The sequence below is a fragment of the Archocentrus centrarchus genome, chromosome 1 (assembly GCF_007364275.1).
Source record: "Archocentrus centrarchus isolate MPI-CPG fArcCen1 chromosome 1, fArcCen1, whole genome shotgun sequence".
NCBI lineage: Eukaryota > Metazoa > Chordata > Actinopteri > Cichliformes > Cichlidae > Archocentrus > Archocentrus centrarchus.
In genome coordinates this window covers 5,093,242-5,115,793 of record NC_044346.1, presented here as the reverse complement: position 1 = coordinate 5,115,793, position 22,552 = coordinate 5,093,242, and the positions used below count along the sequence as shown (strand labels likewise).

The 22,552-nt window shown below is 41.3% G+C and overlaps 2 protein-coding genes across 2 annotated transcripts; both read left to right on the top strand.

Moving 5' to 3' along the window:
• Positions 1-7,917: 7,917 nt before the first annotated feature.
• On the top strand, positions 7,918-13,359 carry LOC115780764 (B-cell receptor CD22-like). The gene is made up of 9 exons (XM_030730167.1): positions 7,918-8,035; positions 8,114-8,195; positions 9,471-9,827; positions 9,947-10,207; positions 10,714-10,989; positions 12,273-12,369; positions 12,457-12,523; positions 12,947-13,118; positions 13,282-13,359. Exons 2-9 carry the CDS (start codon positions 8,126-8,128, stop codon positions 13,341-13,343), a joined length of 1,362 nt encoding a protein of 453 aa, XP_030586027.1. The 5' UTR covers positions 7,918-8,035; positions 8,114-8,125; the 3' UTR covers positions 13,344-13,359.
• A 1,916-nt stretch (positions 13,360-15,275) lies between these two features.
• Positions 15,276-21,302, top strand: LOC115790307 (B-cell receptor CD22-like). Its single transcript, XM_030744121.1, has 8 exons — positions 15,276-15,354; positions 15,469-15,693; positions 16,943-17,203; positions 18,646-18,906; positions 20,358-20,439; positions 20,537-20,597; positions 20,727-20,911; positions 21,076-21,302. Exons 1-8 carry the CDS (start codon positions 15,276-15,278, stop codon positions 21,137-21,139), a joined length of 1,218 nt encoding a protein of 405 aa, XP_030599981.1. The 3' UTR covers positions 21,140-21,302.
• The last annotated feature ends 1,250 nt before the right edge of the window (positions 21,303-22,552 follow it).

The window sequence follows — 22,552 nt, the reverse complement described above, 5'->3', positions numbered from 1 at the left end:
GCTGGTTTTGTAAATGTTGTTCTCCCTGTCTGAGTTCACTCTGTCTCATTCATGTGCCCTCTGTACTATACTGTCTGTTATCATGCTTCGGTCAGTCTGCAGTGTCAGTTATCTGTTGCTCATTTCCTGTTTTACTTTGAAGTTGAGTTTCTCTTCATGTCTTCTGGCTGTTTTATTTCCTCCCTCTGTGATCGGCCTGATTGTTCTCTCTTTCAGAGTTCATATTAGCCAACAGACGGCTCACATTTAGTCGTACCTTTCCTGCTTTTATGTACATTTGAGTTTTCTCTGCATGACCACATTTCATCAAAACTTTTAAATGTGCACAACACTTATAAAAAAAGTATATTTACACAGATTATTGTATTTTTCTTCCCACCCAACTATATATTTGATAATAGCGTAGCAGCCTGGAGTCCTGAATCTTTTCCTGTGTAGTGTGACGACCTGCTCTGCCCTCCTTTTGGCCTGTTTGTGTGGCAGGTAAGCACTGGGGGGGGGGGATTAAATAATGACATTTAATCTATTAAAGAATCAGAAGATAATCACATGTACATGTGGGCAAATCTTGTTCAGGGAGGCACAGGCCTCCCCACCAGCTGCCTGTGCTCCCTTCCACAGAAGAGCACAGCTCTAAGCTAAACATAACAACTTTATACTACAAGCACTAACAATTAAATCATGACATGGTGTGGCAGGCCGCTTTAACATAACACCTGTAAGATATAATTAGAGATATCTTAGTTTACTAATACGTCTAGTCATGAATCAGTTTCAGATATCTGGACTGTAAGTGTGGTGAATCTGATTTTATGTTAAAAACAGCCTGCCATACACATGTCAGTTTTATTCTCTTTAGTAACAGAGAGTGATGACCTACACACACCCTTCCCTCCTCAGACACAGATGCACATGTTTTGGCAAAACCTTTAAGGATAAGATAAAAATATTCCTCTCTGAGACCAGGAAGGTCATAAACAAGATAAACATATCGCCCAAAGGCCGTGAAGTTGGTCTGGAACTATCTATCTGTCACTCTCTGTCTAATGTATTAATTAATGATCTATTATTTGGTTCAGCCACTGTTTATTAATTAATTTACTGGAGTTTACTTTTAAACATTTGTCATTTTATTCATTGGGTAAAAAATAAACCCCAACAACATCAATATAACAATATGGCACCTATTTTTAGAAGCAACATAACTTCAACTGAGCTTTACATTTAAAACAAAAGTCAAATATCCCTCCATCAGCTGCCTGTCATGTTCATCAGGTTTTGTTGACTGTGGCGTACAATCCACATGACGACTCTTCTGTTTCGTGACTTCTGCCTCTGAGAAACAGAGAAGGAAATTCAGTGATTTGGAGGATACGTCATGAATTCAGATCATTTCCATTATTTGTGAAGATGAAGAGCAAAAGCAGCCAACCAATTTCTTAAACATTTCCTTTTAATGTTGTAGTGAGGAAAATGCCACTGTGTGAGGAGCCGCTCACCTCTTGGCTTCACTGCCTCTGTTAAATCTAACAGCAGTGTACTCGGCAACTTCCTGTTCCTCCGTGTGTCTGCGGGGCTGAGCTGCTCTCATGTTGGAGTAGAGAGGATCTGCCTGGTTGTTGAAGTGGATGCTGGCATACTGAAGATCATCCTGCTCCTGTAGCTGTCTCTGATCAGGTAAACACTGTTTAGGAAAAAAATGATCTCAAATTATATCATACAATGAATTTTACTTAAAGAAAGATTATTCAGCAGTATTTCTCAGTCAGTGTCAAACCAAAATGTAGCTTTTTTGGTCCAACAGCTGTTTTCACCTGATCTCTGTGTTTTGTTCGGTCTTCAGATTCAGCAGATTCCTTGGACTTCCTCTTTTTTCTGGTTGTGAGAAATGATGAGGAGCAAAATGATGACATTCACAAACTGTTAAAATCAAAGTTTATTTTGCAAACAATAATGAAATAGATCTGCTCACCGAATCCACAGGAAGACAGAGAAGACTATGACAGGCAGGAGAACAGCAGCAGTTACTCCAGCAGCTGCTAACCTCCCCACTCCTGTGGAAACAACGACCCAAAGAAATCACTGACAGCTCAGTTAGCATTACAACAACTGAGCACAGTGTTGGTTCATGCATGTGATGAAGTCAGGCTAAGCCACAGTCTCAGCAGATCAGCTGACATCAATGCCAGGTGACATCAGCTGAGATGTACACATGTACGTGGATGTACATGTGTGCACAGTTAGAAAAGTTACTGAAGTTCACTGAAAATCATGTAATGCCTTCCTTATTTTATGGCCTCTGTTATCTCAATGTAACTAAAAGTCAGATATGTTATATGGCATTACCTTGGCCTCCAATAACACTGGGAGAAATATTTTTGACCAGTATATGTCCTTCAATGAGCACATTAAACAAATATGTAGGACTGCCTTCATTCATTCGTGCAATATTTATAAACGTAGAAACATCCTGTCTCAGAGTGATGCTGAAAACTAGTTCATGCATTTATTACTTCTAGTCTGGATTATTTTAATTATTATCAGACTGTCCTAATATTTTTATTTATTTGGTGTACAGCACTTTGTATTTGCTGTGGCTTTTTAAAGTGCTTGAAAAAAAAAAAGCTTCCTGTTAAACCCAAAATTTAATTTAAATGCTTCTTCTTACATAGAAGATCTTGAATCTTTACTATGGAACCAGCTCTCAGCTTGGTTTAGGCAGACAGACACTTTCACTACTTTAAGATTAGGATTATAATGTTCCTCTTTTGATAAAATTTATAGTTAGGGCTGATCAGGTGACCCTGCTGCAATAGTCCTAGGCTGCTGGGGGAATTCCCATGATGTACTGAGCATTTCCTCTACACTCATTTCTTTTTCAGTTTCAATGTGTTTATATAGCACTTTGCATTTAATCATTAGTTATTATTAAACTCTGGCTCTCTCCCACAGAGTGACTTTTGTCCTGTCTCCCTCCCCTCACCACCAACCAGTCCTGGCTGATGGCTGCTCCTCCCTGAGGCTGCTTCTGCTGGAGGTTTCTTCCTGTTAAAAGGGAGTTTTTCCTTCCCACTCTCACCAAGTGCTTTCTCATAGAGGGATTGTTGGGGTTTCTTTCTGATATTGTGGGCTCTTTATCTTACAATATAAAGCACCTTGTGGTAACTGTTATTGTGGATTTGTAGTATATATATATATATATATATATATATATATATATATATATATATATATATATATATATATATATATATATATATATATATATATATATATATATATATATATATATAAATAAATAAATAAAACTGAACTGAATAAAGTTAAATCAGTGTCACTGATGAGACTACAGAAAGTAACACTGACTCTGTTGCTCTGTCTACAGATGTGTTGCACAGTCCTGCAGTGCAGTGTGCTGCAACAACTTCAACAACAATACTGCTGCACTTTTATCTGCATTAAACTGTCATTTTGACTGCATATTTACACAGACTCTACTACTGAGCTCATGGAGTGAGGAGGACACTTTGTGAAGAAAAGCCATCAGTCAAGTGGAGGTTAAGGTGTCGTATTGCCAGAAGAACTGAATCATCTCCACTGGCACAGGCCCAACAATACAGCCAGAGTTCTTCCTGAGAGCAACAGATGTTTATATACAGAAAAGCAACAGAGCAGATTTATATCACAGACAACAGAGATGATAAAAATTAAGAATGTAAACATGTGAGGAGTATGATCTTTGAGGGGTTCAAGCAGCTTCCAGCTGCTGCCAAAATTGGTAGAGAATACTGGTCAATCTACCTCCTACCCTCAACTATGGTCACAAGCTTTGGGTAATTACTGAAAGAATAAATACAAGCAGCAGAAATGAGCTTCATCTGAAGGGTGGCTGGCCTCTCCCTTAGGGAGAGGGTGAGGAGTGCAGCCATTTGGGTGGGGCTGCTCCTCCACATGGAAAGGAGCCAGTTGAGGTGGTTCAGGCATCTGACCAGCATGCATTCTTGGCGCCTCTTGGGTGAGGTGTTCCAGGCATGTCCTACCAGTAGGAGGCCCACGAGGCAGACCCAGGACACGCTGGAGAGATTATATCTCTAGGCTGGCCTGGAAACACCTTTGGTAACACAAGCTGGACAAGCTGGACGAGGTGGCTGGGGAGAGGGAGGTCTGGGCTTCTCTGCTTAGGCTGCTGCCCCTGCAACTAATAAGTGGAGGAAGATGGATGGATGATTACCTCCCACAACAGTCAGCTCTAAGGGGGAGTTCTGATATCCTTTGCTGTTCTGGGCGACACAGTAATAACTCCCACTGTGTTCAGGTCTGAAGTCAGTGATGATGAAGTTCTGTCCTGATGCTTTAGGTGAGTCTTCATCCTTCTTGTACCAGGTGTAATTAGCTGCTGGGTTAGCATCACTGCTGCAGGTCAGAGTCACTGAGCTGCCCTCCTTGATTTCACCAGTGGGACTCACTGACACTGTAACAGCTTTGGGAGCATCTGGAGGAAAATGAAAATGAAACAGGAAATTGGATTATTATTGTGTTTGTGTGTACTAGTATTTTTCATGTATCTGTTTACATTGTGATATCGTACTGATTCTCCTCATTATTATGTTTGGTCTCCTTAAAATTAATGTTTTTGGATTTCAACTTCTTGTAATAAGTGAGGAAAACACTTGTAGAGCTTCCTTCAACATTTCCATTAGTGTAAATGGACTTATCTTAAATAGAGCAAAAATGTGTTTCAGAGTTTTCCATTAAATCATGTCAAACATATTTGTAACAACTGGGAGAAGTGTACACTTCTTTATTATATCTTTAATGAGTTAAACAGGGTTAATATTTAAAAAGCAAATTGTTCCAAACAAATAACCTAACAGGGCGCATCTCACTGATGTTTCAGTGCCATCTAGTGGTGAATTTCAGTGTTGCAACTTCAACCTTCATTTGAGCTCTCTCCACTGACTGCTTTAAACACGAATTCACCCAAATATAAGAATTTATTTTTATTTTTTAAAGAAGAGCATATATTGAAAATGAACGATCCATACCAGTGCAGCTTATGAGGTGAAAGGATTTTAGTATCTTCAATATTGTTTTTTTTCTTTTTTAATCACCAGTTTGTACACAGCAAGCTGGAAGAACGATTATCAACACAACTTTGTTTTAACTTCAGTTTTTATTGGGTTTTCTCTGTAATTATTGCTTGGTCTTTATTTTTCAATATAAAGTGTCTTGAGGTGACTGCTTATTGTTATTTGGTGTCATATAAATAAAATTGAATTTAATATGTTCTTAGTGTATTAAGATGTATCCCCACACTGTACGGTTAACAGTGGTGAGGTTTCTGTTAACTAACAAGTGCATCTCCTGTTTAATATTCTTCCTCTGCACCAGGGCTCATCACATTTCTGTTCTTCATTGCACTCAGTGTAGGGAGAGCGTTTTCACTCACCACAAATGTGCACCTGTGCAGTCTATCAAAATCCCAAATGCACATCGCTGGACATGGATGGTCATGTTGGTCAAATGCTGATTGGTTGACCCAGAATAGGCAGAGCCCCTGAGTAAGTCAGAGGGTGTATTTGAAAAGTAGCTCCCATATCCTTTTCCTAAACACCTTCCCTTGATTATGTTTTCATGTCGGCCGAGGAAAGGTGGTTAGGAGCCTTGATGAGGATTTGGGCAAAGAGAAGAGTGGCGCACTCAGAATCCAAACAACCTTATACTGGTCTCCAGTTTGTCATCATTATCATCAACATCAGTGTGATGCTGGATCTCCAGCATGTTGCAGTTCTAATGTCCAGAAGATGAACTAAAAAATGTACAACTTACTTCACTACAACTTGTTCTCACCGTGTTTTATGCGCGTAATTTAAAGAAGAACGGCCTTGATTACAAAGACTGAGATGGGGTCAGATTTACTACGGCAGCACAAAGCCTTCTTTTGACATTAAAAAGCTGCTGGAGTTACTAAAGAGGCCCAATATCAGTTCTGTGACTGAAACTTGCGGACAGGAGTATTTCTGCATATGACATGTGTTTGTTTTCAGGAGAAGCTGAGCTAACTCGCTGTTTTCAGAGAGAAACGTGCTAGTAGGCCTGCGACTCTCTCCCTTGTTGGCTCTGCTGATTTTTGAGCACTGCTCTTGGCAGAAGCCCTCAAGAACAGACCAGTGGACACTCCACCTAACATCTATTCAGCCCTCCCCAAAATAGTGAAACCTCACTACATAGAGGAAAACTCAGATCTCCTTTACAATATTGTCACTTACCGGCTCAAGGAAAGTAACCAGGAGGGACATCCATGAAGGTGATTCTGTTCATCTGGATGCTGCATTTTCAGTGGGAGAAACTTTTCACTCAGCCAAGCGGCTTCTTCAGTCTCAGCTGATGTCAGGTTTCCCCGACCTTATAAACAGTACAGGTGATTAATGACTGAAACTAGCTCCATTGCTGAACAATGAGCACAAGCTCAGGTTCATAATCATTATTATAGAAAATGTCATGACCAAGTTAACATGGAAATTTACCCCCGTAAGAAGTGAACCACCTTTGGAGTTCAGAAAACCCGGAGTTAGCCCTGAAGTTGCCTGGATAAGACAAAATCCTGCTTTATAGTACAGGATACATTATTTACCTGCTGACTTCTTCTTTGTCATCTCTGAAGTCACAGAGACGAGAGGAGCAGCAGTGTTGGTGCTGTGCTTCTATGTCAGGTACTGTATGTTTATATTTATATATAATTATATATTGATCTAATTAAAGAGCAGTAAATGGAGTCATTAACACTACAATTGCTGCAGATCTTTTTCTGGATTAACAAGAAGACCTTCTGCCCATATCGATCGGCCGGGTGGGTTGAAGAGGAAGCTGGTGGAGTTGTGCCAAAAAGAGATCGTCTGCTAAAAATGATTTCCAAGCCCAACTGTGGAATAAACGGGTGGAGTGACTGGGCTAAGAATTCAAGCTCAGTAACACAGATTGTCCTTTTGATGCGAGTATTGAGCTGAATTAAGCGGAGCCCGGATGTAGTGGAAAGAGTTTGTGACAGGCCTACTAGGAGAAATGATTCCAACCACATTTAAGTTGATCAGTAAACAGCGCTAAATAAGTGACTGACCACTGTGACTGCTCTGGATAAACTGTGCATGGAATTACATGAAAAGCCAAAGTCCATCAAATCCACCACAACACATAACTTTACACAGACGCAGATCAGAGGAATTCAGAACCACTGAAAAAAATGGACTTTAACTTGTAGATTCTAATACTTGTACACAGATTGGAGGGAACATTGGTCTCTTGGGAAATTAAGGGCAGCCCAGGCAGCGAAAACAGAGGCTGGCACTCCCAGAGTGGAAAGCAGACTGAATGCAGGGAACGTGTGGTTGCACTGTCGAGAACTTGCAGACGGGCAGAAAAGGCTTGCAGATGCAAAAAGACTGAAACTAGCTCTTGCAAATGCACAGCACTGAGGCTGGATCCTGGGTTGGCATTGCTGACAGTGAGAATTGCCAAGAGGAGTGTAGGTTGTAGCCCTGACTGATCCAAAGGCGTATCGGACCTGCTACTTCACAGGAGAACTTTCTCCACAGGATGGAGACCACAACGGGATCCAAGATGACGTTACCTGAACTCAAACTGATTGAGAACACAACTACCAACATGCAACATGACAGCAAACATGTTTGTTTTTCAGCATCTTATAGAGTAGCTACGCAGTGGAACATTATTTAAAATTATTTTTAGCAAGCAAAGCAAAAAGTTGTGCTCAAAAGAGGAGGGAGATAAGAGAGCAGGATGAGCGTGCTGCCAGGACTTTGGTTTTAAGTGGTGTTGTTGATGGCTTTGTGTGACACAAGGTCCAAAAGATGATTTAACTTCACGTTTGTTTGCTGTTTTTTTTTTTTTTGCTTGTATTTGCATATTAATCCTGTGAAGAGGAAGGGAGGGTGGTGCATGTCAGCAGAGTGAGTTCTGTCTTCTGCGTGCAGACCAGAGAATAAAGGCATCTTTAGAGTTGAAGCCCCTCACCTTTGTAAGTACATCTGTTTATTGGTGTGTCTGATTCTTGTATGCATTATTTATCTGCTGACATATTTGATTGTCTCTGAAGTCACACAGACAGATGAGAGGAGCAGCTATGAGTTTAACTGCAGCAGCGACAGGATTCGTTGCTGTCCTTCTCTCTGTGTCAGGTACTATGTTTATCTTATATACTTAAAAGAGGAATGTGGGAAAATAAAGTGAACAGAAGCCTCTAAATTCAGGCTTGAGTCCACTTTGTTGGAAATGGATGGATCAGTGTTTCAGAGACATCGGTCTCTGACCACAGACCAATCATTTCCTTGGCACTGTTGCTCCTAGACTCCTGAATCAGTGAGCAGCTCAGACTGAAGTTAACCAAACTCAGGAGCTGTTGAATAGTCAACCTGACTGCAGCTGCTACTGTATCTCTAAGTGTGAGTGCATGTGGGTATATGTATATGTGCTTTGCAAAGTGGCGTCTCACTTTTTCTAATATTATTTTATTTCTGCTCTGTGCATTTACCAGTATTGTGTTGTTTATTGTGTTTTCATAACTAATGTAAAACGTTTCTTATGATTTAAGTCTGGTGTCACACAGACAAGATTATTTCAAATGAAGCAGCTGACTGTGTTCTCTTATGTGTCCTCACACTGTACAGTTAACAGTGGGGAAGTATTTGATATCTATTTTGGTTCTCATAGCTGCTGTAAACAGCTTCTTATGCTTTAAGTCTGTTCTGCTTTTCATTAGTTTTCTCAGCCTTCATGCTCTTCTTGGTCCCAGGAAGAGCATGAAGGCTCTAACTTCCTTTTACCTGCTCAGTAGACTGCATCACTTTAAGCTCATCGCATTTCTGATCCTTTACTGCATTTTGAGACTGTTTGATCGTCTGCCTCAGTTTACATTTGAATTAAAAGTGGAGAGCATGTGTTCATCTGAAAGTTTTCTTTATAATAACTTTGCATAACTGAAGACTTTGTGTTTGGACTCTTCTGTGCCCTCATTCACCGTTCACCACAGGCTGAGACACAAACTAGTCCAAACTAATAATCAGACAGGGAGGTAGGAAACGACACAGGAAAGCTACAGCAAATCTGCAAACAGGCAAAGACTGAACGTGGAGAATGATTTTTTAAAGAGAGGAAATATTGAGGGGAGTAGAAACAAGTGAGCACAAAAAGGGGAAGGCACCAGTTTATTAAAAAAATGGGGAAGAGCTTTTGTAAAATAAGAAGTTGCCTTGAGTTGCAGTCAGACTGGTGCATGTTGAATATGTTCTCACACTGATTGCAGATAATTGGTCAGATCACTGAGGATTTTGAATCTTGTCCAGCGTCCATTTCCACACATTATATCTGTAACATGATTCACTTGTCTTGTTACCTTATTATTAACTGAACTTGTTCATTTGACTTGTGGTGCTCTGGTGTGCTCTGTGTTACAGTGGTACAGGCTCAGGATGGCTGGGGAGTGAATTACACCTCTGCTCACATCTGTGCTGTAACAGGATCAACAGTGGAAATGAGCTGTACCTACACGTATCCACCCAAAATAAATGATCAACGTACTGAAGTTCAAAAAAGATTGTGGCTGACTAAATGGGACAATGATGCAGCTGTGGATCTGCAAACTGACCCAAAGTACGCAGGTCGAGTCAAATATGATTTTAATGAGAATAATTCCACTCTGAGAATCACAGACCTGAGAGAGTGCGACTCCGCTGAGTACAAGTTCAGATTTGGAACAAACAAATCAAGAGAATTTTATGAAGGTGCACCTGGAGTCATTTTGTCTGTCAAAGGTAAGATTTGTTTCTGTTTTTATTTCTGTTTATCAGAGTGAAGTATTTAAAATGTGTTGCACTCTGAAAACTCTCCTTGAAGTAAAATGTTATATTTTTTTTAATCTTTTCTCCTCCAGATGCTCCAAAGTTTCCCTCTGTGTCAGTGAGTCCCTCTGCTGAGATAGTGGAGGGCAGCTCAGTGACTCTGACCTGCAGCAGTGATGCTAACCCAGCAGCTGAATACACCTGGTACAAGTTTAATAGTCATAGAGCCCAAAGTGTGGACCAAAATCTTGTCTTGAGCTCCATTCAGCCCTCTGATTCTGGACAGTATTACTGCGTCAGTGTCAGCATGCAGAAAGCAACATGCTCTGGATACACATTTATTGATGTGAAATGTGAGTGATGCACAAAAAAAGAACATTTTTTTCAGCTCTTCTGCTCAACATCCAGATTCTGCTGCTGTAGTTCACTGAGCAGTTTCAGTGGATCAGAAGAAAACAAATTTATACCCAACTCTTCAAAACTACCTCTAAACTAATACTAAACAATCACTGCAACCTTGTGTGTCATAAAAGACTTTTTAAATACTTCCAGTTTATTTTGTCAACACTCTACAAACATTTCATGTGTGTTTATAAGAATAAGAACATTTTTATTGTCTCTTACACTGGACCAGTGTCACCAATTTGTCCTTTTGTAGTTCATCAAAACCCAAATCAAAGTAAAAAATATAGTCCAGCAAATCCTGATATTTGCTAGGAGGTAACACACACATGGATAACTCTACAAAGGCAACAAACAGGTTTTTGCTGTAATTCATTTAAACAGCACACATGATAAAATCAGCATGACATTGAATACATACATAATTATTGGAGCTACAATATGTTTCCTCCTCCAGATGCTCCAAAGCTTCCCTCTGTGTCAGTGAGTCCCTCTGCTGAGATAGTGGAGGGCAGCTCAGTGACTCTGACCTGCAGCAGTGATGCTAACCCAGCAGCTAATTACACCTGGTACAAGGAGGATGAAGACTCACCAAAAGCATCAGGACAGAACTTCACCATCACTGACATCAGACCTGAACACAGTGGGAGTTATTACTGTGTCGCCCAGAACACCAGAGGATATCAGAACTCCACCGTATTGATTTCTGTTTCAGGAAATCATTTACAGTCAGGTAAAGCATCCTGTGTCTTTACTGACTGTTGGCAGTGAGGAAATCATGTATCCTAGTTCATGTTCTCGGCCACATCTGGAATCTGCTTGACCTCCTCTCAGATCATAATTGTTGTTTCTCATTCTTTAATTTTTTGTGGATCTACCTTTTAGCTTCAGAGGGATCCCTCTTTTAGTTTTTCCCAAGGTTTCATTCTTTTTTATTTCCATTTAAAGTTTTCCTGACTCAGGGAATACAGAGAAGCAGTGCTCAGGAGAACTGAGGAGAAAAATTGTGATTGTAGACTTTTTGCTTGAGATTAAAGGACTTGATTAATTCCACCCTTCACCACTCTCTACCATCCCCAGAAACAACTACTCCTCTGTCAGAGTCACCTGCTGCTTCCTGTCTATCAGTAATCCTGGTGATCAGGGTGGAGTGGCTTAATTTTCAGCCTGTTAGTGCTCACCTGTCCTGGCACTGATAACACACACACACACACACACACACACACACATATCCCATCCCCTGAGACTGCATTTCCTTTGCTTGAGCAAGCCTCCTGAGAGTCTGTCTGAGCAGCCAGAGATGGCCGAACCCGAGTGGCGAGGCTAAACTGTCTGGCCACTCCTTTGGCTCAGCTCCTACTCCATTGCAGACCTCCTGCATTCCTGATTCAGAGTCTGCAAAGCTTGCTCCTTCAGGCTCCACATTCAGCTTGTCCTGCCTCGCAGCCCATCAGCACCACCCATCAGCTCCACCGCCAGAACGGCTCTGTCCCGCCTGCCAGTCATCTGCCCTCCTTTGTCAACACTGGCCCTCTGCAAAGCCTCTGGAGGGATTCTCCTAAAGGGTGTCCCCCCCTCTTTTGTCACTCAGCCACCAGAAGGGGCTCAGCCCCCCAGTGCTAAGCTTCTTGCCTGCGTTGTTGTCATCAGTCACCACCTCAGCCTCCAGAGAGTTCCTGCTCAGCTTTGCCCCTGAACTGTTTTCTCTGCTTTGTGGACTCTTGCTCCCTGGTTGTTGCTCCATGGTTGTTCCTCCCTGGTTGTTGCTCCCTGGTTGTTGCTCCCTGGTGTTTGCTCCCTGGTGTTTGCTCCCTGGTTGTTGCTCCCTGGTTGTTGCTCCCTGGTTGTTGCTCCCTAGTTGTTGCTCCCTGATTGTTGCTCCCTGGTTTCTGCATCTACATTCCTCCCTTGTGTACTTGTAGTTTTTTTCAGTGTTTGTTTTGATAATATCTGTGGGATCACTGGTACCAAACATGGTGTAACACTCAGTTAACTGTTGTTTCACTGTTCCTACAGGAGCAGTGAAGATAACGGCTGCAGGAGCAGCTGCTGCTCGTTTCCTGTCTTTCATAGTTCTCTCTCTCATATTGGTCTCTGTCTTCCTGTGGGTTCGGTGAGCTGTTCTGTTACATTATTTACAATCAGTTGATTAGAAATAATAAATATTATTCATTTATTCATCGTCAATTCTCCAAACCAGGAAAAGGAGGAATTCCAAGGAATCATCGGTGAAGATGATTGAAGACAGAGCAGATAACATAGAACAGGTGAAAGCAGTCATATCATTGTTATGCTAAACAACAAGATTTTGGATTAGAGAAATGCTTCATGGTAAACGAACTAGTTCTTATATAGCACTTTTCTGCTCTAGCTGAGCACTCAAAGCACTTTATACAACACATTTGCATTTACCCGTTCATACAAGCTCTTCCTTCTGCAGCTAAGTGCTTTCTACCTAACATTCACACTCTGACGGCTGCATCGGAGAGCAGCCCGGGGTTCAGTATCTTGCCCAAAGATACGTTGACATGCAGTCTGAAGCAGCTAGGAATCAAACCACCAGCTTTCCAATTAGTTGATGCCCTGCTCTTCCTCCTGAGCCACCCCTGCTCCTGCTCTGTCACCCTTCTTTAATGTAAATTTCAATTTCACATTTCAAGGTTGTAGCTGACACTGATTTTTTTATACAGTTTCTATCTGGTCAGGAACAGCCAGAGGAGCAGGACGATGTTCAGTATGCCAGCGTCCACTTCTCCAAAAACAAGGCACATCCCGTCGACCTCAGCCCCAGAGACACATGGAGGAACAGGAAGTTACTGAGTACACTGCTGTTAGATTTAACAGGGGCAGTACAGCTCAGAGGTGAGCAGCTCCACACACAGAAGTATTACCTACTACATAATAAAATGTCTGTGAAATGCTTTCATTACTATTTCTTTTTTGTGCTTTGTTGTAACACATCTGCTGTTTGGGATATTAATGAGAATTAATGACATATCTTCTTTCTCTTTTCTGTCTAAAACAGAAGAAAAGAAACTGGAGAGGATCCGTCTGCATTGTACTCCACAGTCAAGAAAACCTGATTAATATTATAAAATGTTGCTCATCTATTAAATGAATCTGCTGCATTGTTATGCTTTGCACATGCAAATATTATTAAAGTTGATGTTGTTTCTAATTACATCACCTCCTTGTAGCCTCAATAGGAATATAAAGACCACAGCCAGAGCAGTAGCTCAGCTATTTTTCATGCTCAGTGACTCACTTCAGAAAAAAGGACTTTCCAGTAGCCCACCTTCCTGCCCACTCTACACCGAGCTCTGCACTCTCTTCACCTCCGAGCCCCAACCTGCCCACCACCAACCTCTGTCTCACCTCAACCCTCTTCCTGAAACAAGCAAGGCTTTCAACCAAGAAGAATCATTAAGCTGTCTCAGAACATCTCTCAGCTCTGGCCTTCCTTAATCGCTTTTCTCTCTTTTCACAGGTTTTTCCTGAGCTCTGTTTCTGCTCTCTGTCACCTCCAGAATAATACACTCCTCCATTCAACTTGAACTGGTTAAAAAATAAACTTTTAACACTTCTTCATTTGTCTGAGTCTCCTGGGTCCAACTTGTGTTTCAATCAAAAGATTAGATGTGTAAAAGCAAAAAAAAAAAAAGAGTTTGTCTATAAATGAAAAGAAAGATTTTTAATTGTAAAACTGGAACATGTGAAGTTTATTTTGGTGACGAGTCAGCTTGAAGGTTTTTACTCATGAAATAAATATTCTCATTTGTAGAAATTAAAGCACAACTGCTCCAACAGAGGAAGCCATGAAGTCTGATCAAACAGTTCAAAACTGGAGGTCTGAATTTTCTCACCTTTTACTGGATTATTTCACACTTTGCTACAGAAGCTTTCTCAAAGAAACAGCTTCCTCAGCAGCTGCATCGCTGTAGCATCATTTCAGTTTCCTGTAAATGCTGCACAGGTCAACTGTGAAACGGAGGCTTCTTTCACTGTTCTTGTTCATATTAAAGCTGTGAAGAAGGAAGTTTGGTTTCACTAACCTGATTTCACCATCTGCTCACATCATATTCAAAGCAGAAAGGGATCTTTACGGACAATGTCCTTCACCTTTGTAAGGTGGACTGTTTATTGATGTGTCTGACTCCTGGATACATTGTTATTATTGACCTTCTTACCTTTTCATTGTGTCTGAAGTCACACGGACAGATGAGAGGAGCAACAATGAGTTTAGCTGCAGCAGTGAGAGGATTTGTTGTCTTTCTCTTTGTATCAGGTACTGTTTGTGTATATTTACATTCAGTGTTTTTAAAGAGGGTGGGGAGAGATTAGTTTTTTAAAAAGTGATGAAAAAACCTCTTGATTGAGTCATTTATCATCCATATTTTTAACTGTTTATCTAGTTAAAGCTGCCGTCTATCCCCCAGAGTCTTTAGGTGAGAAGTCGTAGGGCTTTGTGAATTTGAGACTTTTTTTATCTCATTGGTAAATTAAGGCTGCTGTAAATATTTTTCCTGCCTCATGTTCTGAATTTCTGTCATCTTCACATTTGCAAAACTCTTGATATTTATTAAAATAACTGATGCACGTTTTTTGTAATTTCTCTGATAAATGAAGATTTTTGAGTCTGGACCATTTCCACACATTATACACGATGTTCCAGTTTGTCTTCTAAACTGTTTACTGAAGTCCTTTATTTGATTGGAGGTTTCTGCTGTGCTCTGTGTTACAGTGGTTCAGAATCAGAATGGCTGGGGCGTGACTTATACTTCAACTCAGATCTGTGCATTAAAAGGATCAACAGTAGAAATAAGCTGCACCTACATATACCCATCCAGAATAAACTATAAAAATACAAAAATTCAGAGAGCACTGTGGTTCAGTAAAGGGAATGATAAAGTATTTTTGGATCTGAAAAAAGACCCAGACTACACAGGTCGACTGGAGCATCATTGTTATCAGGAGAGCTGCACTCTGAAAATCACAGGCCTAAAAGAGAGAGACTCAGCTATGTACAAGTTCATGTTCATAACCAACCAACCATATGCATGGTATGCTGGTTTACCTGGAGTCGCTGTGTCTGTCACAGGTAACATTTTTGTTTAAGACAATTAATAATGTGGTTCATGATGCATTTTGCCTGCATGTAAGGAAACAACTTTCATTTGTATTCTGCATTTCTGTTTCTCCTTCCTGTGTGCAGATCTCCAGGTGCAGGTGATCAAGTTACAGAACTACTCAGATTATGTCTGGGTAGAGCTCAGATGTCACAGCAGTTGCCTGCTTGATCATCCAGCTTATAACTGGATGAAGAATGGGCAGGACATTTATAGCAAAACAGCTGCTTCTCTTTCTTCCTTTTTTTATCCCACAGACTGGATTTCCTGTGCTGTTAAAGGACACGAGAAGTTTCCCTCTCCATCAGTGTGTGAGTTTACTCAGGAGTCTTCACTCACACTTCACCACCTAGTAGAGATTTTAACATAACTGCACCTTAAAGGTACGCTGTGGAAAATCTATGACAGCATCACAGCTGCTGCAGATTTGTTAGCTGAACATCCAGGATGTGATTCTCCTCTTTCAGCACATCCTAAATGTGCTCTATTGGACTGAGATCTGGTGACTGTGGAGGCCATTTAAGTACAGTGAACTCATTGTCATCTTCAAGAAACTAGATTATTTGAGTGCGTTATCCTGCTCGAAGCAGACATCAGAAGATGGGCATACTGTGGTCATAAAGGAGCAGAAATTGTCAGCAACAATACTCAGGTTGGCTATGGTGTTTAAATAATGCTCTGTTGGTACTAAGCAGCCCAAAGTGTGCCAAGATAACACCCCCCACACCATTACAGCACCACCACAAGCCTGAACTTTTTTTCCAACCTTGTATTTTCCAATTTTGGTGAGCCTGTGTGAATTGGAGCCAGAGTTTCCTGTTCTCAGCTGACAGGAGTGTTGCTGCCAAAGCCCATCTCCTTCAAGGGTCCAATGTTGTTCATTCACCTTGGTACTTTGGTTGTAACAACCAGTTATTTGAGTTGCTTTTGCATTCCTATCATCTTAAAGTAGTCTGGCCATTCTCCTTTGACCTCTGACATTTTCTTCCAGAAAACTGCCGCTCACAGCAAGTGTTCTGTTTTCCGGACCATTCTCTGATCTTCTGGGATTTTCCAGTACAGTCATCTCTTACTAGTGACGGTCGTGCGGGAAAATCCCAGGAGATCATCAGTTTCTGAAGCACTCACACCGGCTCGTATGGCACCAACAACAATGAAACTTTTCTTCAAACTTGATGCTCAGTTTGAACTTCAGCAGTTTGTCATCATGTCTCCATGCCTAAATGCTTTGAATTAGTGCCATTTGAATGGCTGATTACTGAGCAATGGAACCTAATAAAGTGGCTGATGAGTGCATTTAAGCGAGTTACTCCATCATTTGCAGCACATGCATTTTGTGCATTTTGGCTTAGTTTTTGTCAAATAAATAATGACATGGTGTGATGCATCATGTGTTGTTCATCAGTGGTTGTATATAAATCATTTTAGAACCTGGTAAGGAGCAGATGATTTTTTATCATGTCCTGATATGTAAAATCATGGAATTCAAAGAGAGTGCACTTTATTTTTCATAACTATTTTGTTTAATTTAGTTTTTTGTTTTGCTTTATTTTTCTTCAGATGCTCCAAAGCTTCCCTCTGTGTCAGTGAGTCCCTCTGCTGAGATAGTGGAGGGCAGCTCAGTGACTCTGACCTGCAGCAGTGATGCTAACCCAGCAGCTAATTACACCTGGTACAAGGAGGATGGTCATAAACCTCTCAGTGAAGATTCACAGCTTGTCTTCAGCTCCATTCAGTCCTCTGACTCTGGACAGTATTACTGTACAGCTGTAAATAAGCTGGGGATGAAGAAGTCTGGATATAAACGCATTAATGTGAAATGTGAGTAAAATAACTAATTTAGGAGTTTTTTCAGCTTTTCCTCAATAACATTCACATCCTACCTGTTCAGTAGCTTATTGAGCGACTTCAGGTGATAAAAAGTACATTTTAGAGATTATTGTTCTCCCTGTTATGTGTTCAGGACAGTAACTCAGGGATTTATCACAGGTTCCTATGACAACCTCTACTCATCAGACATTCAATGCAAACTTGCAACTCTTACCTTTAAAATACCTTCACATACAGTAATGAGCTCCCATGCTGCACTTGCTGCAGCTTGTTTGATGGAAACTAAAAAAAGAAATTTCTCAAAGTATATGATGAGTCCAGTGCTCACTCGCCCTGTGGGCAGTCTTTGTCCTCTTCCGAGCTCGTATCCTCTACCAGAGGCCTGGGAGCTTGAGGGTCCTGTGCAGTATCTTAGCTGGTCCCAGGACTGTGCTCTTCTGAACAGAGATCTTGGATGTCATTCCTGGAATCTGCTGGAGCCATTCTCCCAGTTTGGGGGTCACTGCCCCATGTGTTCCGATTACCACAGGGACCACTGTTACCTTCACCTTCCACATCCTCTCCAGCTCTTCTCTCAGCCCTTGGTATTTCTCAAGCTTCTTGTATTCCTTCTTCTTGATGTTGCCAACACTTGGTATTGTAGTGTCTTTCTTCTTCTTTTTGTCCACCACTACTATGTCCGGTTGGTTAGCCGTCACCAGTTTGGCCGTATCTGGAAGTCCCACAGGATATTCGATCGGTCACTCTCAACCACTCGTGGGGGGGGTGTATCCCATTCTGACCTCGGGACTTCGAGGTCATATTCAGCACAGATGTTCCTGGATACTACGCCAGCCACTTGGTTATGGCATTCCATGTATGCCCTGCCTGCTGGCACCTTGCACCTTGGATTGGATTGTCTCAGCACATATCTCTGCACAGCCTGCACCTGGGGTCTTGCCTGGTGTGGTAGACTCCACCTGTGCTGCCATGATTAGTGCCTCTGTGCTGTCTTTCAGCCCAGCTTTGTGCAGCCATTAGTAGGGTTTTTCAGCTACATCTTCTGTCTATACCAGGAGTAAACAAGACATGGATTAACTGATCACAGCACTACCAGAAGGCAACATTTTAGACACTGAGGATAGCAGCAAGTACCTTAGAATCTCACAGATGAACAAGATCCAGGCAATCAATACCTGTGCTCTGCTGTATATTTCTGACTGTGCATGTGCGTCTTTAACTTTGTTTAGACATCTGCAAAGTTGTCTTTTTAAATGTGCTTTCACACAGTAAATTCATGCTGCATGGGTAATCTGTTTGTGTCAGTTAACACAAAATGATAACTGCAGAAAAGCAACACACAAGATTTTGCTGTGACTTCACTTGTGCAACACTTATGACAAAGACATGCTGATATCATCACATCAAAAACAATTAATATGAATTTCCTCCAGATGCTCCAAAGTGTCCCTCAGTGTCAGTGAGTCCCTCTGCTGAGATAGTGGAGGGCAGCTCAGTGACTCTGACCTGCAGCAGTGATGCTAATCCAGCAGCTAATTGCACCTGGTACAAGGAGGATGAAGACTCAGCAAAAGCATCAGGACAGAACTTCACCATCACTGACATCAGACCTGAACACAGTGGGAGTTATTACTGTGTCGCCCAGAACACCAGAGGATATCAGAACTCCACCTTACAGCTGACTGTTGTGGCAGGTAATTATCCATCCATCCATCCATCCATCCATCCATCCATCCATCCATCCATCCATCCATCCATCCATCCATCCATCCATCTTCTTCCAGTTATCTGGAGCCCGGTTGCAGGGGCAGCAGCCCAAGCAGAGAAGCCCCAGACCTCCCTCTCCCCAGCCACCTCCTCCAGCTCATGCAGGGGGAGCCCAAGGTGTTCCCAGATTAGCAGAAAGACAAAATCTCTCCAGCGTATCCTGAGTCTGCCCCAGGGCCTCCTCCCAGTAGAACATGCCCAGAACACCTCACCCAAGAGGCGCCCAGGAGGCATCCTAGTTAGATTTCCAAATCACCTCAGCTGGCTCCTTTCAATGTGGAGGAGCAGCAGCTCTACTTTGAGCTGCTCCTGAATGGCTTCACTCCTCAGTCTGTCTCTAAGGGAGAGGCCAGCCACCCTTCAAATGAAGCTCATTTCTGCTCCTTGTATTTATTCTTTTAGTAATTACCCAAAGCTTGTGACCATAGGTGAGGGTAGGAGGTAGATTGACCAGTATTCTCTACCAATTTTGGCAGCAGCTGGAAGCTGCTTGAACCCCTCAAAGATCATACTCCTCACATGTTTACATTCTTAATTTTTATCATCTCTGTTGTCTGTGATATAAATCTGCTCTGTTGCTTTTCTGTATATAAACATCTGTTGCTCTCAGGAAGAACTCTGGCTGTATTGTTGGGCCTGTGCCAGTGGAGATGATTCAGTTCTTCTGGCAATACGACACCTTAACCTCCACCTGACTGATGGCTTTTCTTCACAAAGTGTCCTCCTCACTCAATGAGCTCAGTAGTAGAGTCTGTGTAAATATGCAGTCAAAATTACAGTTTAATGCAGATAAAAGTGCAGCAGTATTGTTGTTGAAGTTGTTGCAGCACACTGCACTGCAGGACTGTACAGCACATCTGTAGACAGAGCAACAGAGTCAGTGTTACTTTCTGTAGTCTCATCAGTGACACTGATTTAACTTTATTCAGTTCAGTTTTACTTATTTATACCACCAATCCACAATAACAGTTGTCTGTGCACACATGTACATCCACGTTCTTGTGCTCTTCTTCAAAGAGTGCATTCTTTCTTAAATTCAGTCATAGTAACATTTATCCTACAATGTTACCTTTCTCTCTGACCTCATCTTCATAAGTCAGACACAGAATGAGAAGTAGGAACTTGGGTGAAGGTGTTTGCAGATGTGCAGCAACTGCAGGCAGACTAAAGCAACTTAAACAGTGCGACAGTACGAGATCTGAGATTTGCCACTGATGTGTAGAAGGACGTCAGCTGATGTCACCTGGCATTGATGTCAGCTGATCTGCTGAGACTGTGGCTTAGCCTGACTTCATCACATGCATGAACCAACACTGTGCTCAGTTGTTGTAATGCTAACTGAGCTGTCAGTGATTTCTTTGGGTCGTTGTTTCCACAGGAGTGGGGAGGTTAGCAGCTGCTGGAGTAACTGCTGCTGTTCTCCTGCCTGTCATAGTCTTCTCTGTCTTCCTGTGGATTCGGTGAGCAGATCTGTTTCATTATTGTTTGCAAAATAAACTTTGATTTTAACAGTTTGTGAATGTCATCATTTTGCTCCTCATCATTTCTCACAACCAGAAAAAAGAGGAAGTCCAAGGAATCTGCTGAATCTGAAGACCGAACAAACCACAGAGAACAGGTGAAAACAGCTGTTGTACCAAAAAAGCTACATTTTGGTTTGACACTGACTGAGAAATACTGCTGGATAATCTTTCTTTAAGTAAAATTCATTTTATGATATAATTTGAGATCATTTTTTCCTAAGCAGTGTTTACCTGATCAGAGACAGCTACAGGAGCAGGATGATCTTCAGTATGCCAGCATCCACTTCAACAACCAGGCAGATCCTCTCTACTCCAACATGAGAGCAGCTCAGCCCCGCAGACACACGGAGGAACAGGAAGTTGCCGAGTACACTGCTGTTAGATTTAACAGAGGCAGTGAAGCCAAGAGGTGAGCGGCTCCTCACACAGTGGCATTTTCCTCACTACAACATTAAAATGAAATGTTTAAGAAATAGGTTGGCTGCTTTTGCTCTTCATCTTCACAAATAATGGAAATGATCTGAATTCATGACGTATCCTCCAAATCACTGAATTTCCTTCTCTGTTTCTCAGAGGCAGAAGTCACGAAACAGAAGAGTCGTCATGTGGATTGTACGCCACAGTCAACAAAACCTGATGAACATGACAGGCAGCTGATGGAGGGATATTTGACTTTTGTTTTAAATGTAAAGCTCAGTTGAAGTTATGTTGCTTCTAAAAATAGGTGCCATATTGTTATATTGATGTTGTTGGGGTTTATTTTTTACCCAATGAATAAAATGACAAATGTTTAAAAGTAAACTCCAGTAAATTAATTAATAAACAGTGGCTGAACCAAATAATAGATCATTAAATAATACATTAGACAGAGAGTGACAGATAGATAGTTTCAGACCAACTTCACGGCCTTTGGGCGATATGTTTATCTTGTTTATGACCTTCCTGGTCTCAGAGAGGAATATTTTTATCTTATCCTTAAAGGTTTTGCCAAAACATGTGCATCTGTGTCTGAGGAGGGAAGGGTGTGTGTAGGTCATCACACTCTGTTACTAAAGAGAATAAAACTGACATGTGTATGGCAGGCTGTTTTAACATAAAATCAGATTCACCACACTTACAGTCCAGATATCTGAAACTGATTCATGACTAGACGTATTAGTAAACTAAGATATCTCTAATTATATTTTACAGATGTTATGTTAAAGCGGCCTGCCACACCATGTCATGATTTAATTGTTAGTGCTTGTAGTATAAAGTTGTTATGTTTAGCTTAGAGCTGTGCTCTTCTGTGGAAGGGAGCACAGGCAGCTGGTGGGGAGGCCTGTGCCTCCCTGAACAAGATTTTTTTTATTTTATTTATTTTTTTTTTATTATTTTATTATTTATTGTCTGAGGCACCTAGAAAGGAATGCATTTTAAATTTCGTTGTGCAACTTCTGTGTACAATGACAATAAAGATTCTGATTGATTTGCCCACATGTACATGTGATTATCTTCTGATTCTTTAATAGATTAAATGTCATTATTTTTTAATTGAAGTTTTTCAGGTGTCTTCCTTCACAGCCTCCCAGTGCTTACCTGCTACACAAACAGGCCAAAAGGAGGGCAGAGCAGGTCGTCTCACTACACAGGAAAAGATTCAGGACTCCAGGCTGCTACGCTATTATCAAATATATAGTTGGGTGGGATGAAAAATACAATAATCTGTGTAAATATACTTTTTTATAAGTGTTGTGCACATTTAAAAGTTTTGATCAAATGTGGTCATGCAGAGAAAACTCAAATGTACATAAAAGCAGGAAAGGTACGACTAAATGTGAGCCGTCTGTTGGCTAATATGAACTCTGAAAGAGAGAACAATCAGGCCGATCACAGAGGGAGGAAATAAAACAGCCAGAAGACATGAAGAGAAACTCAACTTCAAAGTAAAACAGGAAATGAGCAACAGATAACTGACACTGCAGACTGACCGAAGCATGATAACAGACAGTATAGTACAGAGGGCACATGAATGAGACAGAGTGAACTCAGACAGGGAGAACAACATTTA

Bases quoted from the DNA above. Each gene is read 5' to 3' on its own strand.
- LOC115790307 (XM_030744121.1), top strand. From the start codon at position 15,276: ATGTACAAGTTCATGTTCATAACCAACCAACCATATGCATGGTATGCT. The intron at 15,355-15,468 runs GTAACATTTTTG...TCCTGTGTGCAG, and splicing joins AGTCGCTGTGTCTGTCACAG to ATCTCCAGGTGCAGGTGATC. The intron at 20,598-20,726 runs GTGAAAACAGCT...TTTCCTAAGCAG, and splicing joins GAACAAACCACAGAGAACAG to TGTTTACCTGATCAGAGACA.
- LOC115780764 (XM_030730167.1), top strand. From the start codon at position 8,126: ATGAGAGGAGCAGCTATGAGTTTAACTGCAGCAGCGACAGGATTCGTT. The intron at 8,196-9,470 runs GTACTATGTTTA...TCTGTGTTACAG, and splicing joins TGTCCTTCTCTCTGTGTCAG to TGGTACAGGCTCAGGATGGC. The intron at 9,828-9,946 runs GTAAGATTTGTT...TTTCTCCTCCAG, and splicing joins AGTCATTTTGTCTGTCAAAG to ATGCTCCAAAGTTTCCCTCT.